Raw genomic sequence first — 19,934 nt, 5'->3', positions numbered from 1 at the left:
TTGTGGTGCATGGGCTCAGTAGTTGTGGCTTGTGGGCTCTAGAGCACAGGCTCAGTAGTTGTGGCGCATGGGCTTAGTTGCTCCATGGCATGTGGGATCTTCCCGGAACAGGGCTTGAACCCGTGTCCCCTGCATTGGCAGGCGGATTCTTAACCACTGTGCCACCAGGGAAGCCCCAGCATACCTATTTTTGGCACTGATAAGCTGTTGCCATCCCAACCAGTGATGTAGCCAATCTCCTCAAATTTTTGGCCCATAGGAGTGAATAGATTCTTGGTCCTTTGCTTCCCACAATGCATAGAAGGGACAGCCAAATTAGTCCCTCACTGCTGGACAACACTGATGGAACTAAGAATGGGTTTGTAGCCCAAGAAAACGAACCCCAGGGCTGTCCAGAGTACTTTCCTGATACCTGGTGAGAGATTAAGATGCCAGTCACGTACATGCCCCGCAAGGTTCAGTTCTGGGAAGGCCTTCAACATACCATTCTGTGATTTTCCCGAATAAAATGACAGACCGGTTATGCCTAAGGCTGATTCCTAGATTTTTTTTTTTTTCTATGTTCACAGCATCTGGTACATTTTATTTTGTCTAACCAAAATAAAATGTTTATTAGCTTCATTTATTAAAACAAACTCACTTAACATTTTAATTGGAAACAGTTCATATGGTCTGTTCAGTGGAAGTTCAGATAGGCAAAGTGCAATAAGCAGAATGAAATATCACACATATGTCTCTGCATAAATCAACATGAAAAAGTATTTAAGATGTTTCAAATGGAAAAAGCAAGCTACAAAATAATAAGTACAGTGAGAGGTTCTCTGTTAAACATTTTTTCCTAAACTATTTATTTATGTGGTATTATTATTTTTGCAAAAATGTTATTGTTTTTGTAATACAAAACAGCAAAATTAATGATAATGTTTGGAAAAAAGATAATGTTCAAAACACATTTACTTTCTAGATCACTTTGAGGTTGATTTATATCAGATAATTTCAACAAATACAATGTTTAATGAAAAAACTGTGGTATTCAGTATAATTGTCTCTGGACAAAAGTCTTGTTTACAAGTTAAGGAACAAAACTATTTTTTAATTAAATGTAGGTTTTAGAAAAACATTCATTACACATTACTACCGTTAAAAAAAAAAAAAAAAAAAAAAAAAAGAATTCCCTAAGAATAGCTCTAGCATCGAGTGAAATCTTAAGAGGTGAACCAAAATGTTTTTTTCAATCATATTCAGAAAATCTAATGTGTTTACTTGCTTGTTGTGTCTTTTCGAGTCTGATCTTTTCGGCTTTGGTGATTAACTACAGAGAAAGAAATCAGAAATTAGAATGTACTGGATACCTAAAAAGAGAAAGATAATTATGACTAGAAAAATCTCTTAACTATTAGCTTGAATAAAACTTCTTAAAAAGGGGAAGAAGAGAACAAATGAGATAATTAAGCTTAGATCAAATCAGTTACAGAGAGAACTGTCTAGATTATGGCTTATTAAATAGATATTAAATCTTTGAATTACCTAAGATCCTCTCATTTTAGTTCCAGATTACTAAAAAATTTTCAATTAAAAATAACCATTCCACCAAGGACCTACTATACAGCACAGGGAACACTCCTCAATATTCTGTAATAAACTAAATGGAAAAATAATTTGAAAAAGAATAGATACATGTATATGTATAACTGAATCACTTTGCTGTACACCTGAAAGTAACACAACAATGTTAATCAATTATGCTCCAATATAAAATTAGGGAAAGAAAAACATTCCATGCTGGTAATTTTTTTGACATTTTAGGAGGCTTAAGGACCAACATCTGTTGTTTCATAGCCCTTTGGGCTTGAGTATTAATTATCAAGACACTTCTTAAATGATGTGTGGTCTTTAATAATTATATTGTGCTTGAAAATTCATATATTATTTGAATGAGACAGCATATTTTGGGCTGAGTGCTACACAAAGGTTTGCTTACAAATTTAAAAAATTTGTTCCAAATAAGAAACTGCTATTAAGAGTACTTATTAATTACACCCTTACATAAATACTTGAAAATTTTAAAGAAGGCAAATGAAATTATGTGGAATGCAGAAGAACATTTAAAATATCTATATATTCCAGAAGCTTTCTTGATAAAAAAACTTAAGGTATCTTATTTAGCTTTGGAGGAAATGAAAATTTTATTCTCTTAAAAACACAGATTCTAATGAGTATTCATTAAAATAGTTTATTTAAACTGGTGATATGTGGCCACTGGCAGGAAATCACTTTCAGATTAAACTAAAAGCCTTTTTATCAGTGAAGTGAGTCAAAATGTAAGTGTTTAAAACTGTCACACCGATATGTTCTTCACAAATTTTATGAATTCTACCTATACCTGCTTAATATCTGACCTATCAGTACTTTGTAAAGAACATTTTAATAAAAACATTAAAAAATTCAAATATGCTTTAAAAGCTAAAGAGAAATGAGAAAAGCCTTACTGTGTCTCCAGTACCTGTTATCTAATTTTACCAATGTGCTCAAAGTGATAGGGTACACTACAAAGATTGGGTCTGGGTAGAATGAATCAGACCCCTTTTGGCAGACCTTTCCTTCATCTTACTGATCTTTTGTCAGTGGTCTTAATTTAACTTATCTGTACTTGATTTTTATGGGTAAAAATATCATACATAGAAAATAAAATATTTATACCAATTCTTTTGTCTTTTAATTCTGTGTAAACTGACCAGAGCTCAGGAAAGTGTCCCCAGTAGCCTGCTCCTCCACAATGTGAAAATAAGAACCAGGATTTTTTATTAGTGCTTTTCTTTCACTCAATTATGGACCAAGTATAATGTTACTGTGGAAACGGTAGGCTGGCATGTCAGTGAGGTATTTATGCTATACTTTTGGCTGCTAATTTTTTCTAAATACTTAATTTCCATTACTAACTTGCTTGCTTCCAGTCCTCCTAGTCTCACAATCTCCTTTCAAGGCCTCTGCACTTTCTTTTTAAAATATTTTTATTTATTTCTTTATATTTTTGGCTGTGTCGGTTCTTAGTTGCGGCACGCAGGCTTCTCTCTAGTTGTGGCATGCGGAGTTTTTTCTCTCTAGTTGTGGCGTGCAGGCTCCAGAGAGCCTGGTCTCTGTAGTTTGTGGTACTCGGGCCCTCTAGTTGAGGCAGCAGGCTCAGTAGTTGTGGCGCACCGGCTTAGCTGCCCCATGGCATGTGGGATTTTAGTTCTCCGACCAGGGATCAAACCCTTGTCCCCTGCATTGCAAGGCAGATTCTTTACCACTGGACCACCAGGGAAGTCCCAAGGCCTCTGCACTTTCTGTTGCCTCGGACTGGAAAGCTGGGCATCTAAATTTTCCTGGCTTGCTTGCTCACTTCCCTAAGGTCTCCTCTACTGTCACCTTTGCAAAGAGAACTTCCCAGACAATCTCATCTCAGGTATCCCATTATACTTTTGAGTTTTCTGTACAGCACATGTCATCATCTGACCTATTAATATATTACCTCTAAGCCTCAACAAAGAAGGGGACTTTGTTACTCACAGCTATATACTCAGTTCCTAGAACAGTGGCTAACACAAACTGGCACCAAAAATATTAATTAAATAAATTGACAAAGAAGTAAACTAAATTATGGTCTAACCCCCTCTCCTCTGAGAAGCTTCTCTGTGTGGTACCTTTTTTTCATTTCATGAAATGAGCGAACGAGTTACATCCATAGCTTTAGCTAGGATTCTATACTTTCAGAGGTTTATCACACAGTCATGTATTTGATAAACCTGATGGTGTAACAGGTAAATGAGAACTCTCCCAGTCAATGATAGAACTACTCACTGCTTTCCAACCCAATTTATAAAATTCACTAAGTCAATGTTTATTTCCTTGTCTCAAATTTAATTTGTGGAGATGGAATCTTTCTGAAAAACACACTTTCTGATTTCTAGTTTTAAAAATATATAAAATTTAAATGAAATTTCACACCAATTAGAAGGATAAGTATTATTTAACAAAATGATTTCATTTCAGTTGTCAGCTCTGGATTAATGATTTTAACATTTAAATACTCTCAAGCAGGCTTTGAAATTAACACCTCTTGAACCTGAAAGAGTCCTTAAGAAGGGAGGCCTCCCCATCTCAGCAAATTCAGTCCACATTCACAGAAACAGAATTAACAAAGACCAGTAGAAAACTTCCTCCTAAATCATCTTAAATTCCAATAAATCCTAGGCTATGTAACGCTGATGAAAAAAACTTGATTTTCCAATTAAAAAAAAAAAACAAAGAATTTTATAAATAGGACCCTAAAGCAACAAACCTAGAACACAGGAAGTATGACCCTTCAAGTGTTAATCAATCATAAAAGGATGTACATACATCTTTCCATATTTTTACAATATACATTAAAAATTTGATACTAGTAATATTACTATCATTATGTGCACATAATAGGGCACAGTTATTATGCGCACATAATAGGGCACAGTTATTATGTGCCCTATTTTATTCTAAGCACTTTAAGATGTTCTAACCTTTACATGTATAATAATGTTTTAAAAGAATATACTAGACAGCTTACTAGCAACAATAAATATCTAATAAATTTAGTGTCATTTAAAATAAAATTATTGAAAGAGAGGCTTGCTTTAAATTATTTAATGTACTTATTTAAGCTTGTTTCTTTCACTTGTCAACTGGTCTAGAGAAAAAGGAATAAAGCTTACCGTTGCTACAGGGAATGTTATGCATAGTCTCTCAATCTTATCTGTGGAGGCTCATATTTTTAAAAAGTATAATGTAAATACATTGTGTTTTTTACCATTAAGACAATCTTTAAATAATCATTCACCACAAAGCCATAAATGAAAGCAGCCAGAAATTCAAATTACATCACTATTTTCTTTTTAAAAAAAGGTAAAATTATGTACCCTTGTGTGGAAAATAATTCTAATTTCATATATTTCAAAATCTAGAGAAATAAAAAAAACAAATATGAATTGATTACCTTCTCAGTGCCTCTTTTCTTTTCACGAGGCTGATTAAGTTTGGCCTGCCTATCTACCAAAATCTTCTGCCAATACCTCTGTTCATGGTCACCTTAAAAAAAACGGAACAAAAAAACCCACAAAAATGCTGATCATAAGGATACAGATGAAGAAACATATTAAGGCTTTCTATTGTCAAGAACAGAACCGGAATAGTTGTCTGATTTTATTTAATGCTACTTTGTACATATTATAGTACCAAAAAAACCCAACAACGTAGTTTCATTAGCCAAACTCAGAAATTATAAAACAATCACCCCACAATAAGAATTGTTAAAAAAGAATGTTCTATAAAGTTTTACCAGAAAGAATCTCTAGTTTCCAGCAGTGTTTCTTTTTAATTTCCGTATATGCATTTATTACTGCTTGAGCATCCTCAGGAGTTTTAAATCTAGCATGGCATTCTGTATCTCCTTCCAGCAAATCAACATAAACAACTTCTGAGATTACTGCCAAAGTATCCTGCGTTAGAGTTTAGAAAGGCTTAAAATAAATAATAAAAATGTTTCAATATAATTCTAAAATTATCCCAATGGTTGTACTAGAATCTGTTATAAAATTGAGGCATATGTCATTTAAAATGAGGCGAAACTATCCTATATCAAACATTTCTTCTAAAATATATACAAATGGGGAATTTCCTGGCGGTCCAGTGGTTAGGACTCTGTGCTCTCTCTGCTGAGGGCCCAGGTTCAATCCCTGGTCGGAGAACTAAGATCCCACAAGCCACACGGTGTGGCCAAAAACCAAAAAAAAAAAGAAAAAAAGAAAAAGAGAAAGAAAAAAATCCCCCAAAACGAATGCTCTTAAAAAGTGACTTGGACAAAGTTGAGAACCAATTTAACATCAACTCTAATAATAACTTTCCTTCCTTCAACAGCATCCTTAAAATCTTAACTGGAATGAGAATACTGCATAAGGAAAAGAGATTTATTTGTAGAGCAGAATGTACAAATACAACCCCAAATTCAGAAGAAGGTTTCCAAGTCTGGGTGTAGTTAAAGAGTAAAATTAAAAACAAACAAAATCGAAAAGGGATTAAAGAAGGTGTATTTCCACTCACCTGTACCAAATCACTTATGACTTAAAATATATGTAAACTTTTTATAACCACTTGTGAAAAAAGTTTCAAGGAACATACAAAGTAGTTCCCAAGTAGTCTATGGGAATACAGATAGCTCAAGAGCTTTTATTCTCTGATAAAATACCTAAGCAACCTCTTCTAAACAAGTTGAGTCACACAGCAAGGAAAAGTTTTACCTATACAGCCTGCTGTGAGGGCAAATTAACAAGATTCCTGCATTCCTAGTCTTTTTTTTTTTCACAGCAGGTTTTACAGTGTATGCAATGCAATTATGCAGGAATGTTACACTAATTCTTAATTCATCAACTTCCATTCATAAAGCTAAAGAAATAACTGAAGGTTCCCAACTGGGGGAAAAAAGTCTTACCCACCACACCTCCTTTAGTTTTAACCCAAAATTTCAAGGCACAACTAATTTAGATTACTTTTATTTATTTATTTTAAAACATTTATTATTTTCTTTGGCCCCGCCATGCAGCTTGTGGGATCTTAGTTCCCCGACCAGGGATTGAACCCGGGCGTTCGGCAGTGAGAGAGCGGAGTCCTAAATAGTGAACCGCCAGAGAATTCCCTAGATTACTTTTAGACATTGGAGTTTTAAAGTATGAATTACAAAAAGAACTGAGCAATACCTGGAAATATTTTTTCATAAGAAAAGTTTATAAAGTAGTAAAAACCTGTGCTTATGTACAAGCCAGGGACTAAATCTTAATTCATCCCAACACTTAAAACACTGCCTATCACAAAATAGGCTCTTAATAAATGTATACTAATTCAATGAAAAAAAATTAAGAGAACTGGAGAGAAATATACCTGCTAATTCTTCCCATTTCTCTATCTAATCAGTATTAAATTTAGACACAAAGCAAGAAACTATGGTATGAAGTGATGAAATTTTAATGTATTCATTGGTAGTAGTGAGAGTTTTATAATTGATTTATCAGACAGATTAGATTACTACAATTCAAAAGATATTTACTAAATATCCATTATAATGTCAGGCTAATCTCTGGATTTAAAATCCTTCTTAGAATGACAAATTAACCTGGTAATCACATGGGCAAGTCACAGACAGCAGTAACAATCGTAGCTCAGTTTTTGTTCCAGCAAAATGTAAGTAATTACTAACTTGGTTAATGCAGTTATTTTACGATTTTGGTGATCATAAATGAAGAATCTGTAATTGACATAATTACCATTTAGATAATAAAAGCTATTTGATAAATATAATTAAACCTATGTCAGTCATTCCAAATAACAAACTTTGTGTAATTTTTCTGTTAAATCTTTTTCAATCTTACTAACCACAGCAGCATTTACATCCTCAATTTTTTATCCTTCTTATTTGGAAGTCTATACTGTGACCAAACTTTGAAATGCAAGCTGGTAATACCAATTTGGGATTGACCAGGTTCCTCATTAATACTGTAATGAGAATCTAAATGTATGTGTTAGTGACAGCTACAGGATTTTAGGGGATAGGGTTTCAGATGAAGAGTGCTTACAGATGGTTCCAATGAGCAACCTTAATGGTTATGCAAGTCAAAAAATGTGACTGCTAAGAGTCTATGCAAAAGCAAAACAATATACTACATGGTGCTGAGGTCAGTATAAGAATTTTAAATATATTTGCTATGTTACAGAACATGTTACATAGTTTAAAAAGACAGCGTCTTACCTAAATGGGTGACAAGGTTTAAAAGTAAATAAAATAGGGTACTCCCACTCAAAGGAACATGTCAATAAGAAAGAAATATTGCTGTGCCGTACAAAATGCTGTAGAAGATAACTTTATAAAGTGAAAAAAGACTAATACTATATGAATAGCAATTTAAAGTGTAAATTGTGTAGAAATAAAGATTTATTTGCATATGCATGTAAAATTTTTGGAGCTTTGCAAAACAGTTTACACTTTTCTGTCATTGTTTCAAATGTTTAAAATAATCAGCATGGATTAAAAATACCAAAAATTTTTAAAAATAAAAATTTAAAATGCTCTTTTCTCCAAAATAAACCCTTTCTTTCAGGAAAAAAAATTTCAATTCCCAAGAGGATTCATTAGCAGACAAAAAGAAACTAAGCCCATGGTAAGTGAAAAATATGCATATTATCCCTTTTATTCCAAAATAGTTCTGACTTGTTTTAAGTCACAAAATCTTTTAGGAATCTATCGAAAGCTAAGAGCTCTAATGAAAACAAATTACAAATTCTCTAGTTTGCTCCAAACCAGACAACGGCAGATAATTACAATTTTATTTTAAAAATAATTTCAAACCAACTCTAATGTTGATTAAATCTTTAAAAGAGTTTTATCACTAAGTATTTTCCTAAAATCTAGTTTCTCTAGATTTTTCTGAAAACAGAGGAATACTGGGAAACATTTTACTTTATCTACCCTATTAGTTATAATAACTATAGTATGGTTTCCTCATCCAACTATACAACCACCATTAAGGGCACCAATAAAAATAAGCACCAATTGCACTTTTCCTATAAATGGATTAAACTATGTTCACTGTAAATTTGATCCAGTGAGGAATTTCAGTCTTTAGAATTTGCTTCAAGTCAAACTTAAGGGTTATTATGGAATCAAAACCAGTAAGCAGTTTACCACAAGAGAACAAATTCTAATGTGATTTGCCTCATTTTCCACATTCAAAACACCTTCACATGGGGGAGTTTTTTAGAGGAAAGAGAAACAACTATCCTGGGGATTCAAAAGCATTACCCTGACTTGTTTCCTGCCAGGTAAAGGCTCAGTGCTAATGATCTTCACAATCACACCACTCACAAACTGTGGTCCTGCTGCATTAACCTTCTCCTGGGGACCACCCTCTTCACTGTCTGCTGTTTGAAAAGAAAAAGACCAGAAATAAATCTCTTACACTTAATAATTTAACCCTTAGGAGGCCCACTTTAGAATAACAATAATGATTTCTCAGCCTGATTTAAATAATTTAAATTTACTTATAAAGTCATTATGTTGTAAGTTATACTATTTGTTGCAGATTACCATAAAGTAAAATACAAAAACCTTTATTATTGTAAATGCAAACTTTTACCATTAGAAGAGCACTTGTAAAACCGTTAAAAAAAAAAAAAAGCTCCTTTTCAATGAACGAAGTAACAAAGTGCTTTACTCAGTGAAGAAATAAACAGGCATAGGATAATATTTAAGAATATTGTATATAAATTACAATTCAAATGTGAAATTTGTATTTTCAACTTACAGGAATTTAAAATATATCCTAATATTGAAGATTTCACGAAAATCTTGTTTTAATTTGTTCCTGCTTGTGGTTAATACCAAGGAATAACATGTCAGGTGAGAAATTATCATCTTTGTTTCTACAAACCTGCTCAACTCAAACTAGGCACTCATTACTAAATTTGATTAATAATGAAAACTGTAGAGAAAATTTATATGATTAAAAAAGATTCTGTTTAAAATGAACCCTTCAAATATTCTTATGTTAAGAATAAATCACGTCTGGACAACTTGACAAATCAGTAATTGTTCTAATAACAACCACTGTATAGTCAAGTTTTTAAAACTAAAGTCTATCATATAATAACTCAGAAAGTACATTTAGTGTAAGTACAATATAATGCTACAAAAACTATCATGGTGATGCTTACTTTTTTCATTTTTCATTTCGGACTTAGTAGGTACTCCATGGTTTGTTTCCATTTCTGACTCTGATTTTATTTGGGATATTGTTTTTTTTAAAGAAGCCATGCTAGCTTTTTGCAGTGCTAAATACTCTTTTTTCAAATCCAGCCATTCGGTCCTATGATGAAAAAACACTGTACTTTTAAAATAGTGACAACAGATCATTACATATTTTGTAAGTATCTAATACAGACATTCAGTGACTTACAATCACTCTTCCTCCCAACCTTTCTTTCTTTAAACACTTACACTCAAATTATTTCCTGAGTTCTAAGTCCATCTGGCAAACAAGCAAAGGGGTTTCCTTTGCTCCAACATTCAGTTTAAATGTTTTATATTTGCTGATTCAATTCTTGAATATGTTTCAAATATTTGAATTGATGAAACTAAAAGTATTGAATTAATTAACTAGTAACATTTACTAGAAAAGTCAGTCAACTCTGGGGAAAAAATGAGAAATTAAAATTTAAAGATTTGTTAAATGCTTCCAATTTGAGAGACAACATTCCTTAGTATTTACTTGAATCAAAAGGAATTTCTAAGAAGAAAAAAACACCCCATGGAAGCAATTTATTTATTTACATACATTTAATGTGTAAGATGTTTCTTCAAACAGCTAGAGCTCCTCCAGATAGAAACACAATGCCTCCCCTGGCTCTGCAGGAGCACTCATTGTTACTCTAATCTATGCCATCAAACAAGCAGATAGGGGATTTTTTTTTTTTTTTTAAAGAGGAGAATATCTGTGGTAATGGTTTTAGCTGTTAACATTGACATCTGTATACTTCAAAAAAAAAAAAAAGTATCCAGACCCACCCAGGACCATACATTCCCTGAGAGCTGATACATTAGAATAACAAAGGGCTCTTGTAATGATTCTCTGAGATAAAAAGGCAAAAGGAATTCAGGAGTTAAGAATAGTATAAATAGAAGTACCCAAAGTCCTTGCCTTTTAACCCTCCAAGAGGAAAACTGGATTCTTTGGAAAGTAATCCAGGAAGGTTAAGAAAAACTCTCTTCTAAAAGGTATGCCATTTGCTTTCTTCTACTTACCTCTCACCCCTTGAGTAGATGGACTCCCTTTAACTTTAACATGGAAGTACTTTCTGTGACTTTTAAAATAGTAAGTGCTTCCATGTTTGAGTAGAAGTGAATCCAAATTATGCCTCCGGATTCGAGATGGCAACCTTTCTAACTTACAGAAGCCAAGGGGATCCCCTTTGCTTTAACATGGGGGTACCTGCTGTGTAAAACAAAAGTAAGTGCTTCCATGTTTCAGTGGAGGTGTCCCCAAACCGACACTTTTTCAAGGATTCAGATCTATTTTTATAGGATAAATTGTTGAAACTGGCTACTAATGAAGCTCTGAAAATAAAATAATGAAAATACAGCATTGCTTGTTTAATTGTGAATAAAGGATAAAAATATATAATCCTTACAATGAAATTTTACTTAATTTAACTTAATAGACCTTTGTCGGACAGGTCCAAACTGACGCGTTTGTTCTGATCCCAGATTATTTTCTAAATTTCCTTTACAGGTCAAAGAACATTCATGATTTTTATTTTTCTTCCCAAGACTGGGCTCCCCACCACTTAAACGTGGATGTACTTGCTTTGAAACTAAAAAAGTAAGTGCTTCCATGTTTTAGTGATGGTAAGTCTTCCTTTTTCATTTTAACTTCAAGAAAACTTCAGGAGTACTTAATTGAACGGCCGGTCTATGGTACATTAAAGCTGTACTTCTAAATCTATTAAGGAACACCCTTTACTTTAACATGGAGGCACTTGCTGTGACTTGATAAAAAATAAGTGCTTCCATGTTTTAGTGCGGTGGTTCCTTTTTAAACCCCAATTGTGTTATAGCAACTTGCCTGCAGATCATGGCTTCAGGCCATTACTGTTGCTAATATGCAACTCTGTTCAATACAAATTGGAATTGCACTTTAGCAATGGTGATGGAGTGTGCAACTGCCAACAATATAATTTGTACCGCTGACTTACTTTGATAGTACTCGTAATGGTATAACCTCTTCTCCCATTTTATGCCTCTCTTTATGTTTTTTCTTATGCTTTCTTTTTGCTTTCAAGAGGGATCCATCTTTTATATCTCCAGTGTCTTTTTCCTCTTCAGTAGAGACTTCTAATTCTAAATTAAGTAACAATAAATAAAGTTAAGAAAAAGAAACCCTTATTTATCTAATCGTAAGCTTAAAGTTAGAAATACCTTTGTTTTCTTTACAAACTTCTGAAGCTTCTTTTTTAATGTTGTCTTTCTGAGCCACTTTTTTAAGTTTTGATTTGGGAGTTAGGTAATCTGCATCTTCAGAGCTACTTCTCTTTCTCTTCCCTGTTTTGCCTAAAGGTAAGCTGGATACTTCAGTTCTTTCTCGTTTTTTCTTCTTCTTTGTGGGTGGCTTTTGGGGTTCAGTAACCTCTACTTCAGAGCCCTCAGATGTGGTCCTCGATCTTTTTTTACAGACGCTTTCCTTGCTTGTATCCATATTTGACTCTTTGGTCTGGATACTGTCTTCTTTCTTCATTCGGCCTTTCTTCTTCTTTTTCTTTTTCTTTTCTTCTGTAACAATTTTATCTTTTTATTATTTATTATTTTACTTCAACTACATCTACTTTAAAAATATTTAATAACTCACCAGCTACTCTAAGGGCAGGAATGGGCTTGTTTTTCACTGTCTTGGGAAATATACCAGGTTTTCTTGGTGCTTCCTCTGGTGGGTTATTAAGAAACTGAAATGAAATAAAATTTTGTTACTATTTAAAAACACTTGGTAATTTTCTTTTCCTTTCTTTTAGGTTCTGGACCTACCTCAATAGCTTTTGCTGCTTGTTCTTTCGTTTCAAATTCCACAAAGGCAAATCCCTTTGGATCTCCAGTAGACTTATAATGTGGTATACTTATATAAACAACATTGCCACATTTCCCAAATACTCTTTCAATCCAGCTGTGATTAACATTTTTGGGAAGTAATTCCTATGATAAATTAGAAGCAATATTAAATAAAATGTTAAGTCTTAGAATAAATTTTTACTTAACTGCATATTAAAATGTTTCTGTTATTTTTTGGGGATGACACTTTACAGAAAAATGGCTTACCACATACACAGTCCGCTCATCCTCATCCTTTGGTCTTTCACCCAGAGGCTTTTTTCTCCTGATTCTGGTGCCTTCTAAATCCAGCTTTAAAACAGTACATAAGGTTAATACACTAATAAAATATTATGTGACATAATAAGTTGCAACAATTCTTACCTCTACAACAGATGAATTTTTCAGTGCTCTGGCTATTAACTTTCCATCAGTGGTCAATTTTTTCATTTTGTTGAATGACACGAGAAGTGATATATCAACATCTAATGAAAACAAGTTAAAGTGAATAAATAAACCAGCAGAATAAATGGTACTTGGGATGAATTTAATCTGCCCCTTAAGTTAGGCACAGCCTACTGGTTATGGTTATACATTCATAACACAAAATTGATACAATTTCCCTTCCAAACTAATCAAAGGTGTTTTGAAATGCAGACTAGGTAAAATGCCTTTCTGTCTGAATCCTGCACATACCTCTATGCATTCTCAAACATACGTGGTAAATGTTCATCTGCTTTGAAGTTGCTAGAGGCCTAGTGAGTCTTTAACTGTAAAAATATAAAGGCTATAAAAAGTGACCTACAATAGTTCTCGTAAAATTATACACATTACAAAAACGTAGTGTATTTGATGCTATATGCACTACATTACAGTATAACATACACTATCTTAGAAGTAGATACACCTCTTAAAACTAGTTCAGTTATACACTGAAGCAAACTTACATCCATCTCTAGATTTTTCTATCTGCTCTCGAAGAAATCTATCCTTGTGAAGATTTGCATCTCCAAACCAGAAGTCCACCTGCTTTGCAATATCTGCAAGGACCTGTTTTACCCGAGACCTTTTCTTTTTTTCTACTTCTTTTTTCTTTTCAGTGCTTTCCTCTTCCAGTGCCTTTTCTTGATTTCCACTTTCAGTTTCCATTCCTGTCAACTGCAAAAAGGTAAATATCAACTCAATACAAGTAATTAGTAATACAGAAAAAATGTTTAGTTTAGCCTTTGTCTGAAGGGAAATGGACTCAAATTTGACTGCCAGAGAACAAACTTCAGGGGAGCACTTTGCAAACATTTTCACCATCAGCTGCGGAAACTTTCATTGGCCTTCTTGAGTGTTTAATTTTTTTTTTTTTAGTTCTTTCTCGTTCACTTCGCATTTGGCCTTGTTTTTACTTTTAAAATAATTTACCTCCTATGTTATGGAGCATAGCTTCAGTATTTTATGTCTTAAGCTGCAGAACCAGATTATCCTAGTATAATTTATGTCTACATTTATATCTCAAAGTATAACATAAGTAACTGAAACATTCTTCATTTTGAAAAACCTCAAAAAAGTTATTTGCATTTTAAGATACAACTAATGAAATAAAAATTGATTCTTGATTTTTAAAAATGTTAATTTGTTTACTAGAAGCAGAATTCAACTGATAAGTCACAGAATCCACCATTTCTTTTTCAGGTGACCTTCCTGTCCCAGTGTTTATTTCTTGGGCGGCAACTTTCAACCCCCTCATTCCTCAAGTTACTGTGCATGCCTCTTCTTTGCTCCCTCCGCTCCAGCCATGCTGCTTTTCTAGCTGTAGCTACAACTCAGCTGGCAAACTCAACTGAGGGATTTTTTGAACTCTCTAAAATTATCCTCTAGATAACATGGCTTGCTTCCTCACTTGCTGAAGTCTTGTTCAAATGTCCCCTCAGTGAGATCTCCCATAACCTTATTTAAAACTGCAAAGTTCTGGACAGATACTGCATCTCTCCAGTCTTTTTTCTATTGCACTTAAAACTTTCTAACATTACTATACGTTTGTTTATTCTTTAACCTTCCTAGAATGTAAGATTGATGAAATCAGATTTTTGTCTCTTTTGCTCACTGGTGAACCCCCAGTCCCTGGTACACAGTACTCATTCAAAAATTTGTTGAATGAATTGTGTCATCTTAGTTGAATCACTAAAGGTATGCACACAAAAATGAGTAGATGAGCAAAGGCTTAACATGAGGCCTGGGGTGATGCAGCCTTGCCTAAGAATAACCTCGGTCTCCCATAACATGGTTTTTTTGGAAACAGGAGCATTAAGACAAATGGGGAGAGTTTCATCTGCCTCCTCTGTCTCACTGGGTTGGGATCTGCTATTAGTTGGTATGCAGTCCTTAAGGCTATAACCAGAATGACACAATAGATTGGTGGGCAAAAGGGCTAAAGCTTTTACATATCAAGGTGACCCAAAACACCATGGCCTTTATCTGTGGAAGCCATACTTGTCTACTGTAGATGGGGAGGGTGGGGGCAGGGGAAGCAGTGGATTTGGGTAAATGCTGGGGCTAGGCCTCCAGACGAGATGAAGATTCTGTCCTACTGTATCTTCTGCCTTGTAGCCTTTAAAGCTCAGTAAACACAGTATAAGATTAAAGCCTATTTGTGTCTCCTGAGTCTGACTGTCAGCTAGAATCTGTCACTGCAGCAGTGATGCTGCAGACAGTAACAGAAATAGTGTTTCAAAGTGACATCCAGTAAGAGGGTACAAAGACATTAATGCATTTCACTTCAATCTCCAACTAAATGTGCATTCTCACCAAAGTCAATAGAAGAGTATTCTGGTAATTTTAGAATAGGCTTCTGCTGATTGGCTAAGCACCAATTTTTAAAATATACAAGTACTGAAGTATTTATTTAGATGATGCTAGCATAACTCATAAAATGGAGGAATATGTCAGAATTAATCATCAGAAAGACAATCAGGTGTCATTCAGTGCTGCATAACCACAGTCCTCACCTCGCACTCCAACCCCAACCCATCCTGTCAGGCTTTCTTTTCCACCTTTCCAATGAAACTGAAAACAATTATCTCCGCTGTCTACCAGACCTCTCAGCGGAATCCGCAGTTGGTAACTCCCTCACTGAAAACATTTTCTTCCTTTAGCTTCCAGGCGTATTCTTCTCAATTTCCTTTTCTGGACCCTCCTACTCAGCTCTACCTTTACATGCTGCCTAGGATTGCATTCAGTCCTGAGCCCCCTTCTTATCTACACAGACCTCCTTTCAGAGGGCATCCGGCTTTAAGCTCCTTGGCTCTATGCTGATGTTTCACAAATCTATCTTCTCCAGCCCTGACTTTTCCCATTAGCTCCCCATTCCAACATGGAACTGTCCATTTGACTTGTTTATTTCTTGTGTATCTCAAGCTTAAATTGGCAGAAATTGAACTCTCTAATTTTAACAAACCTATTTTTTGCCTAGTTTTCCCCACCTCAGAAAACACCAGTGACAAAATTGCTGAGAGGGCAAAAACACTGAAATCCTTCTTAATTCTTCTTTTCTCACATCCCACAGCCAATTCATTAGCATTTCTGTTAGCTCTACCTTTTCGAAATACATACTGAATATGACTCTTACTCATTCCATCACAACCACCTGTCCAAGCTGTCATGGTGTCTTGCCTGAACTTCTGCCAACACATCCTAACATCTGCTTGCTTCTACTCTTCTTCCATTATCATCAATTCTCCAGATAGCAGGTGGAATAATCATTTAAATATGTAAATAAAATGTCAATCTCTTGAACAAAATCCTCCACAGGTTTCTCATCACACTCAGAATAGAATCCAAAATCCTTACTGTGGCCTATAGGTCCTATTCCATCTGGCCTGGGGATCTCGCTCTAACTTCATCACTCACCAGTTCTTCCAAGATGCTCATTCCAACCACAACACACCATCTTTTTGTTCCTTTTTAAACAAGCTAAGGCCATTCCCATCTCAAGGCTTTTGCTCCTGTTGCTCTCTAGCTTCCCTGCCACACCTGCAGGGATTACTTCCTTGTTCATTCAGGGCTCTGTAAATGTCACTTTCTCAAAGAGGCTTTCTCTTTCACCCAATCTAAAATATCCCCTCCCGGCCAACCTTAACCCTACCCGCCTGCTCAGTCACCACTTTCCACACTTGTATCCTCTTATCCCTACCTGGAATTATAATTCTATTGCCTGTCTGTCTCACTAGAATATAAACACTATGAAGGTAGAGACTTCAGTTTGATCACAACCTCAGCATTTGTTGAATAGCTAAATAATATATCTAAAAGGATCTAATAAACTGTAAAGTGTTAAGCATTTCAAGCTATTTTGTTAGGGGGTAGAATTATAAACAAAATACAAATGTAGGGTATGACTCACTACAGCAGGATCCACGCTAACTTTCCCTTCTGAAAAAACTACAAACTATAGAGGGCAGACCACCAGCTCTCCATTTCTTTGCATCGTCAAAGCCACCATCTAAGGAAATAGTGGACAGAACTGCATAAGCACAGAAAGTCACAACTCTCCCAGAAATCAGACTTTTCCCATCATTCTCATATCTCAGCCCAGATACTCTCCTTCTTTCCTTCTCCTGAAGATTTTTTTGTGGCTTGGAGAATTAAGTTCAGAAAATCTTGCCTAGTATGAATAACACTCATCTGCAATTTTCAATCTTAAAAATATATTCTATAGATAATCAAATATACCTTCACTTTAGGGGAAGACATGAATTAAACAGGAAATAACAAGCTATGGTACAAGTTAGCTTCCCTACACAATGGTTGCAGAAGATCAGGAAGTTACATGGCAGTACTTTTGTTACGATTTTGATCTTCATAGTTTACTTTCTCAATGTCCTATGATAACAAATATGTGTGTTGTCATTCCATACGTTCCAAATCAAACTTATTATCTTTCCTACCCATGACTGTTCTTCTCACCATCCTCATTTTATTTAAGGATGACATATTCCACTTACTTAACCAATCAAGCTATTTACTAGCTGTATGGATTTTAAGCAAGTTACCTCATCTTTCTATGGTCTATAAAATGTGAATAAAAATTATACCTGCATAATAGAGTTGTAAGAATTAATCAAAATAAATAAACCACTTCCCATTGCTGCTATATAGCACACACTCTCCTGAGTTATTATCATTATCATTTTATCATTTACCAATCTGTTATTAAGTCCTATCAATTCAACCTTTGGAATGGCTCTTATCTCCATCCAGTGTTTTCCACAACTACTGTCACAACAATATGGAACTAGTTTATAAATTGTTCTAGAAGTCATCCATCCTTCACAGAAGCTGTGTAACTTGTCTAAAACACAGATCTAATTTTCTGACTCTGACATTAAAACTTTCAACATCAGAAACTCCTCAGCACCTTCTAGTAACATAATCTGTAGTTTTAAAAAATTGTTGAATGAACTGGTTTCATGGGCTTTAAACACATAAAAGTTATTGTGTAACAATGCCAGTTACTTTACATACATTGTTTAAAATCCTCATAATCCCTCTAGGTTCTTTTAACTTCTTTTTACAAAGGCTCAAAGATTAAGTGACTTGGCTAAAGCTAGCTGGGTAAGTAAGCTCAGGTATGCTTGACTCCCACACTGCCTACCTTTTAGTAGACCTTCTTGCAACCTGTTACCATGCGCTCTATGTTCTGACTCAGAAATCCTTAATCTGAAGTCCATGGAATTTGCGATGGATTTCAAGAATTCTTGTGAATCCCATGAAATTTTCAAAAGATAAATTTTAAAGAAAAGGTGAAATCATGACTCTTCTACATATATAAAATGAACACGTGTCAAAGATTTTATTTAAGCAATTAACAAGGGAACTAGTCAAGTGTTAAAAACCAGGAGTTTAACTCCTGGTTAAAAGGAGTTACTCAAAAACTCCTTTTCAAAGGAGTACTCAAAAATTAGACACACACAAGTACAAGCAATCAGGAATGTTGAAATGAATTTGTTAAAATAGATCGCAATACTAATCAAGGCAATAATTGCAAGACTGATTTCCATTATTATTTTCTACAACTTACACAATTGTAAAATAGCTCAATGACGATGAAAGGCAGAGATAACCTGGAACAGTAAGCTAGAGAAGACACCACATATATGTGTGTGAATACATATATATATATATATAGGCCATTTCAACGTCTTCCACGATTCTTAGAAAAAGTTGTAGCAAAATGTTTTGACATGTACATGCATTTTCCTGGGAGGCTCATCCATAGCTTTTAAATCATGTTTTAAAAGGAAATGGTGTGCCCAAAAGGTTAAGAACCATTGTTCTAGTCACAGCTGAGTATTCAGCAGTACCCAAACATTTTCTTGAGCCTTCGCTTTAAATGAGACTTCTCGTCTTCCTTGCCTTATAAACTCCTATACAATTTTCAAGGCCCAGGTTAAATGGCATCTTACTCTTTCTAGCCTTCCACTACCACGTCTCCCGTAATCAACTGCCTCCTCATCTCTTTTCCCTTAAGTAATTCTATTAACGTACTCAGTACACTATTTAACGCTTATTATTTGTTCCTTCCATAACTGGATTTTCGGCTCTCTGAATGACAAGGACTAAAGTTCTGAGAAAGAAAATGACTTAATTTTAAAATACAAGTCCTCACGTTCGCTATCTTTTAGCCAGCAAAACTCGAACCTGTGAAGTAAAGCAATTTCACTTTTGACTACTGCCCCTCTCGGTACCCGTCCTTCCGCACGGAAGCCGCCAAACGCTGGACGGCCCCGAACCTTCCAACACCGGACAACACGCGCCCCCAATCACTGAAAATTGGGAACTACAAGGGCTGCCGGAGGACTTTTGCGCGTGCGCACAGAGCACTAGGACAAGCGAACTGATGGGTTGATGGGAGGGGGCGGGGTGAGAAGAACAGATGATAGAATGGGCTGCATAAAAAAGGACTGAGAGGAATTCAGACCTCACCCAACCTGGGCGACCCTATAGTCCACTTAGAACTTACTCCGTCCAATTCCCAAAATACAGGGCCAGAGACTGCGTCCTTCAGTCCTTCCCGTCTCCCGATCCTTAAAGTCGTAGTTGTTTTCGCGTCATAGGAGGAGCGACAGCGTTCTTCCGTACGCCTCGGAAAAGACAGGCCCAGCGACTGTGCGTCCGTCGTTTACGTCACAGGCGTGGGCTGCCTCAGCGTGCGGGGCGGGGCATCGGAGAAGGCCACAGCTACGGAGGCTCGCAG

The 19,934-nt window shown here is 35.2% G+C and overlaps 1 protein-coding gene across 2 annotated transcripts; it reads right to left on the bottom strand.

Moving 5' to 3' along the window:
• Nucleotides 1-632: 632 nt before the first annotated feature.
• Nucleotides 633-19,857, bottom strand: LARP7 (La ribonucleoprotein 7, transcriptional regulator). Of its 2 annotated transcripts, none has more exons than XM_007117539.4 (13): nt 19,701-19,857; nt 13,639-13,849; nt 13,076-13,176; nt 12,920-13,003; nt 12,632-12,796; nt 12,459-12,552; nt 12,032-12,379; nt 11,809-11,953; nt 9,772-9,923; nt 8,861-8,979; nt 5,351-5,510; nt 5,009-5,100; nt 633-1,312 (listed from the first exon to the last, which is right to left on the bottom strand). In XM_007117539.4, the coding sequence occupies exons 2-13, from the start codon at nt 13,838-13,840 to the stop codon at nt 1,232-1,234; spliced, it is 1,743 nt and encodes a 580-aa protein (XP_007117601.1). In that variant the 5' UTR covers nt 13,841-13,849; nt 19,701-19,857; the 3' UTR covers nt 633-1,231. The 2 variants fall into 2 exon arrangements, with proteins under 2 accessions (XP_007117601.1, XP_007117599.1); XM_007117537.4 differs by having other exon boundaries at nt 12,032-12,382; nt 19,701-19,856.
• Nucleotides 19,858-19,934: the final 77 nt, after the last annotated feature.

This window comes from Physeter macrocephalus, chromosome 7, assembly GCF_002837175.3.
Source record: "Physeter macrocephalus isolate SW-GA chromosome 7, ASM283717v5, whole genome shotgun sequence".
In the NCBI taxonomy this organism is placed as follows: domain Eukaryota; kingdom Metazoa; phylum Chordata; class Mammalia; order Artiodactyla; family Physeteridae; genus Physeter; species Physeter macrocephalus.
Note: the sequence above shows the minus strand (reverse complement) of the source record. Positions and strands in the feature narration are given on the sequence as shown.

What these genes read in the sequence shown, in the direction of transcription:
- LARP7 (XM_007117537.4), bottom strand. Translation starts at nt 13,840, where the DNA reads ATGGAAACTGAAAGTGGAAATCAAGAAAAGGCACTGGAAGAGGAAAGC. An exon ending in GAAACTAGAGATTCTTTCTG is followed by an intron (nt 5,101 to 5,350) that starts GTAAAACTTTAT and finishes GTTTTTTTTAAG; the next exon opens with GTGACCATGAACAGAGGTAT. An exon ending in AGAAAAGAGGCACTGAGAAG is followed by an intron (nt 1,313 to 5,008) that starts GTAATCAATTCA and finishes CTTTCTCTGTAG; the next exon opens with TTAATCACCAAAGCCGAAAA.